At 40.6% G+C, this 14,269-nt stretch overlaps 1 protein-coding gene across 1 annotated transcript in view; it reads right to left on the bottom strand.

Moving 5' to 3' along the window:
- LOC143764772 (carbonic anhydrase-related protein 10-like) overlaps window positions 1-14,269 on the bottom strand; it is a 2,293,337-nt gene that overhangs the window by 388,237 nt on the left and 1,890,831 nt on the right. Inside the window, exon 7 of the mRNA XM_077250719.1 lies at window positions 631-785. Within this exon, the coding sequence (XP_077106834.1) occupies window positions 631-785 (155 nt within the window). The remainder of the gene's footprint in view (window positions 1-630; window positions 786-14,269) is intronic.

Genomic DNA, 14,269 nt, shown 5'->3' with positions numbered 1-14,269 from the left:
TTTTCTTTGCTATTGCTATTGTGTTTATGGACTAATAAAAATATTTTGCATATACTCTTATGACAGATTCTATGACTCCAAATATTCAAATTTTTTTATACAAATTGTAATATTTGTCTGTCTACTGGCTAACACGTTATAAAGATATTTATTTTTCCTTCACTTTAAGTGATAACATGCAACTGTGAACAGAGAGGCTGATGACCCATTTATTCACATGATCTTATGACTTCTTGACACAGACGTGAGGGTAGGTGTTTTCAAGACTTCAAGTGACTGCATAACTTATGGATACAGCAAATAGGGTTGAAAGTGATGGAAACAGTTGAGCTTCTTAATGCGCACACAAATGGATAATTTTTCAAGTCTATAAGTTTATGTTCTATACTCGGCACTCCCAACACGCTTTCCAATGAAACATCAGAAATCTGAGTTACAACCATTATAAAAGTATTGAAAATTGATTACCCCAAAATGTAGTAAGCACAAATAAAATGTTGTTAAACAGTGAATTTCCTTTTAAGTAGTTCAGTTATTATAATTTGTAGGACTTAGACAGACAAACTCTCATATTTTAATAATATAATTTTGTGTGGCAAAACGTACAAAGAAATTTTGGAAATGTTCTACCTGCATTGAAGTGATATTTAAAGGTCTATCGATTATGATCCAAGTTGCAGTCTCATAACAAGGAGGAATGGTCATCGAACCTTGATAAGTCAGAAATCCAAATGACTCTGGATATAATTCTTCAATGCTGAGATCTTGGATGATATTAGCTTCATCTACAGAAATAGATGTTTGCAATGAAAACAAAGTCAGTTTTTAACATTTGCAAGTACATCTATGAGACGGAAAACTTATGATTTCACACATCATGCACATTGTGCACTATGAAGATTCTCCAGTGCTGATACCGGGAGTGGAAGGGATATGACTACAAGCGTGTGATTTGCATACATGCGATCACATGTCGGCTAGAGTCTATCTAGCGTCACTTAATGTCAGTGTACTGATCGAGAACAGATGCAGTTTGGTTTGAATGTGTCCAGGAACATGGAAATCGCATACTTGCATTCAAATAACCGCTCCCTGCCGACACATGGAAATGCTCGCAGAGAGCAGTGTGCACAATGGGAGGATTCAAAACTTAGAGTGACTGCAGACTTGTATTTTAGATCAGACAACCCTATCTAAACAATCCACTGACTGGTTATAGTACTGAACTTCAGGAACTAAAGAATGAGGGCTAGAGTTTGGGTCACCAACAGAATTTGTCCCACACCTGGCAATGATTGTTGCTTATTTTGCGAAACTGAAAACTTGAACATGCAAAATATTCTAAATCACTTGCATAAATTCTAGAGATGAGCAAATTATTTGAAATTCAAATTCACCGTGTTCAGCAAAGTTTTCCAGAAAATTTGATTTGCGATGAATTTCAGTACTTCAATGCCTCTAACTGCTTGGAAAATACACATACCCTGACAAGCAATAGGGTAACAATGTTTTGAACTTAAGACTTTCAGGCTCCATATCACACCATTCACTACAGGTCTAACATGAGACTACCATCATTTTATAGACAATCATCTTAGATTTATCATAAATAAATTTGACTTGCAGCAATTTAGCATAGGATTAGTTATGCAGATTCTTGTCATATCACTGCATTGTTACTGTTTTGCTCCTAAAAATCTACATTTTTATTATTTTGCAACTCCATCTTTAGCTTTCAGCACTACTTGAATCCTTTCGGACATGCTCCCGATCAGATTCAAACATGTCTAGACCGAAATCTGATCCCATGTCTTATCTACACATTCCCAGAGTTGGTGAATATTGATCTTCACTTGGATACATATACAGGTTTTCCTTCAACTCTACCCACAAGTACTAGATTGGGTTGAGGTCTGGAGACTGTGAGTGCCAATGCAGCACCTCCATTTTTTTTTATTGAACAATTTCTTCCCCAGTCTTGACATAAGCTTTGAGTTGTTGTCCTGCGGGAATATTATGTCATCCTTTTTATACCCTTACTACTTCAGTGTGTGAAGTAAGCTGCCACCTCACCACCACCAGAGCTGCCGCCTCACCACCACCAGAGCTGCCGCCTCACCACCACTAGAACTGCCGCCTCACCACCACCAGAGCTGCCGCCTCACCACCACCAGAACTGCAGCACCCCTTTCCTTCTGTCTCTTCCCTATTATCCCGTAGAATGTCTGTCATTGTAAATTTGTTTACTGTAAACGATATCTATAATTCTAAGTAACCCGTTTCTCATGTACAGCACCATAGAATTAATGGTGCTATATGAATAAATATTAATAATAATAATAATAATAATAATAATAATAATGTAGGATACACACATATCATCATTGAGACTTCCATCAATCCTGGTCAACTATCCAACATCTTTGGCTGTGAAACAACACCATATCATTAGGCTTCTATCACTGAACTTGACAGTTTCTTCAATTTCTCAAACTGTTAACCCCTTTTTCTCTTCTTTCTTCCAAACCCATTTGTCCCCATCAGAGTCTGTTGACTTTCTTTCATCTCACTGCTCAAATTCACCTGTTTCCAATCTTCTACTGTCCATTTTTCAGACTTTTTTGCAAACTTGAGCCAACGCTTCTTATGATGATATTAAAGTTGAGGCTTCTTCACCTTTTTTCGAGATACCATTCCAGACTTATGTAATGGGCATCGTATAGTGCTTGCATAAATGTCTGTGTGAGCTCACTGTTATGAAGCATAAGAGCAACTTCCGCTGCTATGTTTGTCATGCCAGAACTGATAAAACTTTTGATGAGCCAAATTGTTGACTATGAGTCTTTTGCCTGGACATCCACCTCTTGGCTTTTCAATGGATGGACTTCATTTTGTATTCTTCCAACAGTCATGACATTCACGTGATGCAGTTTGGATATTTTCTTAGTCAAGAAGCCACTATCGATGAGCTAGATGAGGCCATTTCGCTTTTTTTGGGAAATATTCTTCATTGCTGCTCCTTGATTCGAACCAGTGACTTTTCAGGAATCAACATAACAATACACTGAACTATTAGGAAATAGGAGACCAGTTTGTAATTTGTAGTATACAGGAAGAAAAAGATTTTTTCACCAAGCGGAGCAAAACAGTAACAAAGCAGTGACATGACAAGAATCTGCATAACTAATCATATGCTTAATAGTTGCAAATTTATGTTTGGGATACCCAAGATAATTGTCTATAAAATTATGATAATCTCACATTTGAACCATTAGTGGAAGGTGAGATATAGAGCCTGAAAGTAAAAAATTCAAAATATTGTCACTTTTTTGCTCATCAGTGTATAACACTCTGAGACCTCCTAGGATTGTACTGAACCCTTTTGAGCTCTGTATTGCAAACACAGCCTGTCCAGCAGACCTCTTCCTATATGGCTAGGGGTAAACAGATGGTAAACGGTGGTAGACAGCAACCAGTTTACTAAAACAATTCATTACCAGACTTTTTGCGCTACTTAAATGTAAACACATTCCAAAATGCATTCCTTTTTGTCACACACTGGCAAATGGAAGAAGCTGGCACTTTTTCACATGGAGGTGCCACATTTTTCTCTGAAATAGACTTGAAATATTGGGCTATTACAACAACAAAGTATGCAAAAATAAAACAAATTATTTATTACTAAACCATTCTTTGTGAGGCACGTAGTTGTGTTCAATATTCTCATTTGAGGTGATTTTTCTATTGACTTTTTGGTATTGTTTGTCTCACAACTCAAGAAGTAGTAGCCAAATTTGAACTCTTGGCTATTAAATTGCCCACCTTGTTTCAAGTGTGTGAAGAAGAAAGAAAATGTTGTTATTAAGGTGCTATTACTGCAATAAACCACAGATGAATCCTTTCACAGTCACACTGACTATGTAGGCACAACACCTTATATGACTTGAATCTTTAAATTAATAAATGTGACCTTGCTATGTAATGTGTAATGGATGAACATTGTCTGATTATACAACAAATCCTGACTATGAGAGAAAGCATAAGAGTATACAGACAGGACAGCGCAAGATCACAGATTCTGCTTTCTGTGAGGTAAAACATTTTCCTACCTATTGAAAAACAAGCAGCACTTTACCTCACAGAAAGAATCAGCTGCATTCCCACGCTGTTCTGTCTATATACTCTCTTTTGTTTTCTCTCCTGCACAGGTGTTGTGGTATATCTGACCATGTCATGTTCCTGCACGGTGAGACACAGCCATTATACAGGACATAACAGGGGCACATTTATAAGTTTACTTCAGCACAGTGGCATTTTTATAACATATGCAATTGTGAAAATGGTAAATTATTACTTAAAGGTTTTTTTTATTCTAATATGGAATGAGCTGTGCGCTCTGACCTCCTGTCCCCACACTGTAAAATCCTAAAATGTCTGCCAGACTGATCCTCATCTTTTATCAAGGCTGTTACGGTCCCCAATAATTGGCTGTGCTGAGGATCTGCAGATTTGAGGGATTTTGACTTTTAATTCAATGTTTTGTGGCTTGATCTATTAATCTATAAACTATTTTTGTGGTATTGGCAACATTTCTGAAGGAAATAGTGCAACAATGATTAGCTACAATATTTATCAATCATTGGAAAAGTTTTTAAACTGACTTGGACAGTGGGGCATCTGATGTTTCAATGGATTAATTTTTTTCTCCTATTTCTAGTGCTGAACAATTTCCCTAAGAAATTCTGTTGACATGGCCTTGTGAATTTGCATGTTATGCTGATTAGAAATTAGGAAATATCAACAGCTGTACGTGAGTAGAAAATATGTTTTTCTGATGGATTCCGTATATTTGTGCTTCGGTATATAATTATTCTGATCAGACTGATCTAATCAGTGTAAATCAGATACAGGACCTCAAAATGTGTTAATTTCTTTCATTAACAAAATCATACTTATATCATAAATTTCTCTGAAGAAAAACTGTAAAAATTTAAATATTTCCATGCTATCCAGCCAGTATGCACAATGTTCACTATCATGTTGTGGCTTCAATTCTGAATTGACCCACTGCACCCGTGATACTTGTGCTCTTAAATGGATCTAAACCTTTCCTGAGTGATTAACGTATTATGAAGAACATCACATTTTTGCTTTATTGACAGCAAGTAATGCAGTGCAAAACAAGCTACTCTGACTGTAAAAAGCACACCAGAAATTAGATAATAACAGAAATATGGACCCACATTTCCATTTAAAAATGTTTTATGATGTTATACAGTTGAAACCAGAAGTTTACATGCACTATATAAAAAGAAACATATGCATGTTTTTCTCAATATCTGACATGAAATCAGTATAAAACTTTCCTGTTTTAGGTCAATTAGGATTACCATAATTATTAATATTTGCCAACTGCCAGAATAATGAGAGAGAGAATGTTTTAAGGCATTTTTATTACTTACTACAGAGTCAAAAGTTTACACACATTTCATTAGTATTTGGTACCATTGCCCTTAAACTGAATGACTAGATAGACAACCCTGGCTGCTGCATTAAGGATGGACTGGAGAAGGGAAAGTCGAATGAAGGGGAGGTCAATTAATAGAGCGTTTCAGTAATCCAGGTGGGAGTGGATCAAGGTGACAGTGAGGGTTTTTGTTGTTTCCCTGGTGAGAAAAGGGCGGATACTAGAGATGTTCTTTAGGTGTAAGTGGCAAAAGCGGGCAAGAGATTGCATATGGGATGTGAAGGAGAGATCGGAGTCAAACATAACACCCAGACAGCGTGCCTGCTGCCAGGGTGTTATTATGGTGCCACCCACGGAGAGGATAATGTCAGGTTTAGGGAGGTTAGTAGATGGCGGGAGCAGAAGAAGTTCAGTTTTGGAGAGGTTGAGTTTCAGATAGAGGGCGGACTTGATGTCAGAGACTGCGGACAAACAGTCACTGGGGTTCTGTAGTACAGCGGGAGTAAGGTCAGGGGATGACGTATATAGTTATGTATCATCGGCATAAAGATGGTACTGTAAGCCAAATCTGCTGATGGTCTGTCCAATTGGGGCCGTGTAGAGGGAAAAGAGAAAAGGGCCAAGAACTGAGCCCTGAGGTACCCCAACAGTGAGAGGAAGAGGGGATGAAGTGGAGCCAACTAACGATGTAGTGAAGGAGCTGTCTGAAAGACAAGAAGAGAACCAGGAGAGAGCAGTGACCTTAACCCCTTCACGACATGCGCCGTACTAGTACTGCGTATGTTGTGTCTCCCCCTTTGATGTGTGCTCCGGCCGTGAGCCCACATCAAAGTCGCGACATGTCAGCTGTTTTGTACAGCTGACAAGTGCATGCAATTAATCTGTTAAATGTCGCTGTCAAACGCTGACAGTGGCATTTAACTACCGCTTCCAGCCGCATGGCCGGAAATGAGCTCATCTCCGAACCCTGTCACATGATCGGAGTCGGCGATGCGTCAGGATGGTAACCATAGAGGTCTTTGAGACCTCTATGGTTACTGATGCCGGCCTGCTGTGAGCGCCACCCTGTGGTCGGTGCTCATAGCCAGCCTGCAATTCAGCTACATGGCAGCGATCTGATGATCGCTGCTATGTAGCAGAGCCGATCAGGCTATGCAAGCTTCTAGCCTCCCATAGAGGCTATTGAAGCATGGCAAAAGTTAAAAAAAGTTTTTAAAAATATGAAAAAAATAAAAAAATATAAAAGTTTAAATCACCCCCCTTTCGCCCCATCCAAAATAAAACAATAAAAAAATCAAGCCTACACATATTTGGTATTGCCACGTTCAGAATTGCCCGATCTATCAATAAAAAAAGCAGTAACCTGATCGCTAAACAGCGTAGCGAGAAAAAAATTTGAAATGCCAGAATAACGTGTTTTTTTGGTCGCTGCGACATTGCATTAAAATGCAATAACAGGTGATCAAAAGAACGTATCTGCATAAAAGTGGTATAATTAAAAACATCAGCTCGGCTCACAAAAAATAAACCCTCACCCGACCCCAGATCATGAAAAATGGAGACGCTATGGGTATCTGAAAATGGCGCATTTTTTTCGCAAGATTTTGAAATTTTTTTTACCACTTAGTTAAAAAATAACCTAGACATGTTTGGTGTCTATTAACTTGTAATGACCTGGAGAATCATAATATCAGGTCAGTTTTAGCATTTAGTGAGGCTAGCAAAAATGCCAAGCAAAAAACAAGTGTTGGATTGCACTTTTTTTGCAATTTCACCACACTTGGATTTTTTTTCCCGTTTTCTAGTACAAGACATGGTAAAACCAATGGTGTCATTCAAAAGTTCAACTCGTCCCACAAAAAAATAAGCCTTATGACCATATTGACGGAAAAATAAAAAAGTTATGGCTCTGGGAATGAGGGGAGCGAAAAACGAAAACCCAAAAATGAAAAAGGGCCGCGGCGGGAAGGGGTTAATGCCTAGTGACTGGAGCCTAGAAAGTAGAAGATGGTGGTCAACAGTGTCAAAAGCTGCAGAGAGGTCGAGAAAATGGAGCAGAGTGTGGTCACAATTACACTTTGCTGTAAGAAGGTCATTGGTCACTTTGATGAGTGCAGTTTCTGTCAAATGTAGGGGGCGGAAGCCAGACTGTGAAGTGTCTAGGAGGGAGTGAGTGAAGACGTAACTGGTAAGGCGGGAGTAGACTAGGTGCTCCAAGAATTTAGAGATGAAGGGGGGGTTGGAGACTGTTCTGTAGTTATTTGTGCAGGATGGATCGAGAGAGGGTTTCTTTAGTAATGAAGTGTTTCCAGGAGGAGGGGAAAATGCCAGAGGAGAGGGAGAGATTAAAGATTGTAGTTAGATGAGTTGTGAAAACTGGAGAGAGCAACTGGAGGAGGTGTGAGGGAATGGGGTCAGTAGTGCATGTAGTCAGAAGAGAAGAAGAGAGGAGCCTGGAGACTTCTTCTTCTGTGATGGGATCAAATGTGGAGAGTGAGCCAGGGAAAAAGCAGGGAGGGATGGGAGTCACTGCACTTAGTGTCTGAGGGCAGATTTCATGATGGATATTATCTATTTTCTCTATAGAGTGGGAGGCCACGCCATCAGCACAAATGTCTGTGATAAGGGCTTGTGCTTTTGGCCTGAGGAGGGAGTGAAAGGTGTCAAAAAGTTTCTTGGGGTTGTTGGAGAGTGAGGAGAGGTGAAGTAGGTCATGGCAAGGTGAAGGGCAGAATTATAGGTTCTTAACATAAATTTGAAGTGGATGAAGTTTTCTGGTGTGCGAGTTTTCCTTCATAAGCGTTCAGCACTTCTAAAGCATCGCTGGAGAAGCCGAGTTTGCAATGTGAGCCAGGGCTGTTTAACTCTGTGTTTGGAGGTTCTGAGGGTGAGGGGAGATACTTGGTCAAGAGTGCTTCAAAGAGTGTCATTGTACTGGTGTACATCCAGATCAGGACAGGACAGGAGAAAGACGAGATTGGGGACATTGATGAGTGTAGGGAGTCTGAAAGTGTATGAGGGATAACAACATGTAGATTTCTGAATGTGTGGTAGGTAGGAGTGTACTGGGGTGCGTGAGGGATGGAGAGCATGAAGGAGAGAATGTTGTGGTCAGAGAGGGAAAGCAGTGAGTTATTTAGATAGGAGATTGAATAGAACCGGACAAAGACCAGGTCAAGGGTGTTACCGCCAGCCAGAGAAATGTTCCAGGAAGTGAGTGGGTGAGCCTGGTTGCCGGTATATCACCGCTACTCTGAGGGAGAGGGGACAAAACAGCTTGTTGGTGTGGACCTCAAGAGAAGGGAATGAGAGTGATGGAACTGGGGGTGATGACCTGGAAAGTGCATTGTGGGGACATGAGTATGCCGACTCCACCATCATGTCTGTTTGTGGGTCTTGGGGAATGGGAGAATTGTAAACCACCATGGAAAATGGCAGCAGGGGAGACAGTGTCAGAATCCTTAATCCAGGTTTCCGTGAGGGCCAACAGATTAAGAGAGTTGTTCAGAAAGTAATTGTGTAGGAAAGGAAGCTTGTTACATACAGACCGTGGTTTCCAAAGAGCACAATTAAAAGATGGATGTGAAGGAGTGAAAGTAATATTAATAAGATTAGTGTGGTTATTATACAAGGTAGGATAGGGATTGAGGTTGGGGGTTGGTGGACAAGGGTTGGGGGAGATATCCCCCGAGATCAGAAGGAGTAGGAGGATAAAGAGCAAGTAGTTTTTGGAATTGTATGAAGTTTTTTTATGCAGTGTGTTTGGGCAAGATGAGCTGAGGTTTTTCAAGAAGGTGAGAAGTGCATAAGAGCTGTACATGGGAGAGGGAAGGAGAGAGGAGCTGATGTATATAAGTCGTGATGGAGGACAGATGGAGCCGTGAATGTGGATGGCAAGGGAACATATGAGGATAGGAATATAGCACATGGATAGAAGGGAGAGCACAGTGTGGGTTACCTGACTCCTGTCCTGGCTAAATACCATGGAATAACTGCTTTATCTCGATGCTTATCTTCGGGACACAATCTTACTAGCTTCCACCATCATCTTCACAAAGTCTTTTGCATTGTCCTTGGGTTGATATGCACATATTGGACCAAAGCACATTCAAATCTGAGACATGAAACCCGCCTCCTTCTTGAGCGGTATGATGGATGGACATTCCCATCTTATTTGTACTTGTGTATAATTGTTTGTACAGATAAACAAGGCACCTTCAAGTAGCTTGAAATTGCACCCAAGGATGAGCCAGACTTCTGCAAGTCCACAATCCTCTTCCTGGTATCTTGGCTGATTTTTTAAGACTTTCCCATGATGCTACACAAAGAAGCAGTGTGTTTCAGGTGTCCATTAAAATACAACCACAGTTGTGTCTCCAATTAACTCAGGTGTTGCAAAAAAAAAGCTACCAGAAGCTTCAAAACACATGACATCATCATATGGGCAGTCCAGAATTGTTTAAAGGCATAGTAATCTTAGTGTTTGTAAAATTTTGACTTTGCAGTAAGTAGTTAAAATGCCTTAAAACATTCTCTCTCTCTCTCATTATTCTGGCATTTGGCAAATATTAATAATTGTGGTAATCCTAATTGATCTAAAATGGGAAAAGTTTATTCTGATTTTATGTGAGATATTGAAAAAAACATGCATGTGTCTTTTTATATAGTGTATGTAAACATCTGGTTGATTACTTCTATTGTAGCCATTTTATTTATCATTGCAACCTCTTATAAATCTTTAAATAAAATCTGACTAATGGACTATCAAGCAAAACACTGCAAAATTAACAGGATGTCAGGTAGTAATTGATCTTTTTTTTTTTTTGCTGATGTTTCTAGCAATTGACAATGTATTGGTTCCTTTATATGAAGGAAGAATAGTTTGCAATATATATATATAGTTACATAGTTACATAGTTATTAAGGTTGAAGGAAGACTGTAAGTCCATCTAGTTCAACCCATAGCCTAACCTAACATGCCCTAACATGTTGATCCAGGGGAAGGCAAAAAAACCCCATGTGGCAAAGAGTAACTCCACCATGGGGAAAAAAAATTCCTTCCCGACTCCACATACGGCAATCAGACTAGTTCCCTGGATCAACGCCTTATCAAGGAATCTAGTGTATATACCCTGTAACATTATACTTTTCCAGAAAGGTATCCAGTCCCCTCTTAAATTTAATTAATGAATCACTCATTACAACATCATATGGCAGAGAGTTCCATAGTCTCACTGCTCTTACAGTAAAGAATCCGCGTCTGTTATTATGCTTAAACCTTCTTTCCTCCAGACGTAGAGGATGCCCCCTTGTCCCTGTCTCAGGTCTATGATTAAAAAGATCATCAGAAAGGTCTTTGTACTGTCCCCTCATATATTTATACATTAACATAAGATCACCCCTTAGTCTTCGTTTTTCCAAACTAAATAGCCCCAAGTGTAATAACCTATCTTGGTATTGCAGACCCCCCAGTCCTCTAATAACCTTGGTCGCTCTTCTCTGCACCCGCTCCAGTTCAGCTGTGTCTTTCTTATACACCGGAGACCAGAACTGTACACAGTATTCTAAGTGTGGTCGAACTAGTGACTTGTATAGAGGTAAAATTATGTTCTCCTCATGAGCATCTATGCCTCTTTTAATACATCCCATTATTTTATTTGCCTTTGTAGCAGCTGCCTGACACTGGCCACTGAATATGAGTTTGTCATCCACCCATACACCCAGGTCTTTTTCATTGACGGTTTTGCCCAGAGTTTTAGAATTAAGCACATAGTTATACATCTTATTACTTCTACCCAAGTGCATGACCTTACATTTATCCCCATTAAAGCTCATTTGCCATTTATCAGCCCAAGCTTCTAGTTTACATAAATCATCCTGTAATATAAAATTGTCCTCCCCTGTATTGATTACCCTGCAGAGTTTAGTGTCATCTGCAAATATTGAAATTCTACTCTGAATGCCCCCTACAAGGTCATTAATAAATATGTTAAAAAGAAGAGGGCCCAATACTGACCCCTGTGGTACCCCACTGCTAACCGTGACCCAGTCCGAGTGTGCTCCATTAATAACCACCCTTTGTTTCCTATCCCTGAGCCAGCTCTCAACCCACTTACACATATTTTCCCCTATCCCCATTACTCTCATTTTATGTAACAACCTTTTGTGTGGCACCGTATCAAAAGCTTTGGAAAAGTCCATATATACTACGTCCACTGGGTTCCCTTGGTCCAGTCCGGAACTTACCTCTTCATAGAAGCTGATCAAATTAGTCTGACATGAACGGTCCCTAGTAAACCCGTGCTGATACTGGGTCATGAGGTTATTCCTCTTCAGATACTCCAGCATAGCATCCCTTAGAATGCCCTCCAGGATTTTACCCACAGTAGAGGTTAAACTTACTGGCCTATAATTACCGAGTTCAGTTTTTGCCCCTTTTTTGAATATTGGCACCACATTTGCTATACGCCAGTCCTGTGGTACAGACCCTGTTATTATGGAGTCTTTAAAGATTAAAAATAATGGTCTATCAATGACTGTACTTAGTTCCTGCAGTACTCGGGGGTGTATCCCATCCGGGCCCGGAGATTTGTCAATTTTAGTTATTTTTAGCCGCCGCTGTACTTCCTGCTGGGTTAAGCAGGTGACATTTAATGGGGAATTTTTATCACTAGTCATTTTGTCTGCCATGGGATTTTCTTTTGTAAATACTGATGAAAAAAAGTCATTTAGCATATTGGCTTTTTCCTCATCCTCATCCACCATTTCACCCAGACTATTTTTAAGGGGGCCAACACTGTCATTTTTTAGTTTCATACTATTTATATAGTTAAAGAATATTTTGGGATTATTTTTACTTTCTCTGGCAATGAATCTCTCTGTCTCAATCTTTGCTGCCTTGATTTGCTTTTTACAGAATTTATTTAATTTTCTGTATTTATTTAATGCCTCCTCACTACCTACTTCCTTTAATTCTCTAAATGCTTTCTTTTTGTCCCTTATTGCGCCCCTTACAGCTCTATTTAGCCATATTGGTTTCCTCCTATTTCTAGTATGTTTATTCCCATACGGTATATACTGTGCACAGGTCCTATCCAGGATGCTAATAAATGTCTCCCATTTTCTTTGTGTATTTTTGTGTCTCAGGATATCGTCCCAGTTAATTGCACCAAGATCCTCTCTCATCCGTTGGAAATTTGCCCTCCTGAAGTTTAGTGTCCTTGTCACCCCCTACTACCCATCTTATTAAAGGTTACATGAAAACTTATTATTTTGTGATCACTATTCCCCAAGTGACCCCCAACCCTTATATTTGATATGCGGTCTGGCCTGTTGGTTAATATTAGGTCTAGCAGTGCCCCCCTCCTTGTTGGGTCCTGAACCAGTTGTGAAAGGTAATTGTCTCTCATAGTTGTCAAAAACCGATTACCTTTGCTGGAACTGCAGGTTTCTGTTCCCCAATCTATTTCAGGGTAGTTGAAGTCCCCCATAATAATGACTTCTCCTTGAGTCGCAGCTTCATCTATTTGCTTTACGAGGATATTCTCCATTGCTTCCATTAGTTTTGGAGATTTATAACAAACCCCTATCAGTAATTTATTATTTTTTCCCCCTCCCCTTATCTCCACCCACAGAGACTCTACATTTTCATTAGATTCACCTATATTATCACGCAGGATGGGTTTTAAGGCCGGTTTTACATACAGACACACCCCACCCCCTCGCTTATCTGTACGGTCATTTCTGAAAAGGCTATAGCCCTGCAAGTTAACAGCCCAGTCATGGCTCTCATCCAGCCACGTCTCAGATATCCCCACCATGTCATAATTATGCTCCAACAACATTAGTTCTAATTCATCCATTTTGTTGGCGAGGCTTCTGGCATTAGTATACATGCACTTGATGTTACTCTCTGTACCTCTATTCTTTCTTAAATTACTAACTGTTCTAACCCCACCCCCCATGCCACCGCCACCCCCAACTTCCTTATTTGTGCCCAGGTCTCTATCTGCACTATCTTCCCCTCCTATAAAATGAATACCCTCCCCCCCAATCCCTAGTTTAAACACTCCTCCAACCTTCTAACCATTTTCTCCCCCAGCACAGCTGCACCTTCCCCATTGAGGTGCAGCCCGTCCCTAGCGTAGAGCCTGTAGCCAACTGAGAAGTCGGCCCAGTTCTGCAGGAACCCAAACCCCTCCTTCCTACACCAATTCTTGAGCCACTTATTAACCTCCCTAATCTCCCGTTGCCTCTCTGGCGTGGCACGTGGTACAGGCAGTATTTCGGAAAATACCACGTTGGAGGTCCTTGCTTTCAGCTTGCAGCCTAATTCCCTGAAATCATCTTTAAGGACCTTCCACCTACCTCTAACTTTGTCATTTGTGCCAATGTGCACCATGACCGCTGGGTCCTCACCAGCCCCTCCCAGTAATCTGTCCACCCGATCAGCGATGTGTCGGACTCGAGCGCCAGGTAGGCAGCACACCGTCCGACGATCCCTGTCTTTGTGACAGATTGCCCTATCTGTTCCCCTAATAATTGAGTCCCCCACTACCAGCACCTGTCTGGCCTGCCCTGCTCTCCTTTTTCCCTCCTTACTGGAGCAGTCACTCCTCCGGCTTTCAGAGGACATGCCTGGCTGCAGCAGTGCTACCCCTGTACTGGCACCCCCCTCATCTGCCAACTTAGCAAACTTATTGGGGTGTGCCAGATCAGGACTAGCCTCCCTGGCACTCTTCCCTCTACCCCGCCTTCTATCTGTCACCCAGCTAACTGCCACACTGTCCTGCAGCTCCATCC

Source organism: Ranitomeya variabilis, chromosome 4, assembly GCF_051348905.1.
Source record: "Ranitomeya variabilis isolate aRanVar5 chromosome 4, aRanVar5.hap1, whole genome shotgun sequence".
NCBI classification, from domain to species: Eukaryota; Metazoa; Chordata; class Amphibia; order Anura; family Dendrobatidae; genus Ranitomeya; species Ranitomeya variabilis.
This window is presented reverse-complemented; position numbering and strand designations above follow the sequence as displayed.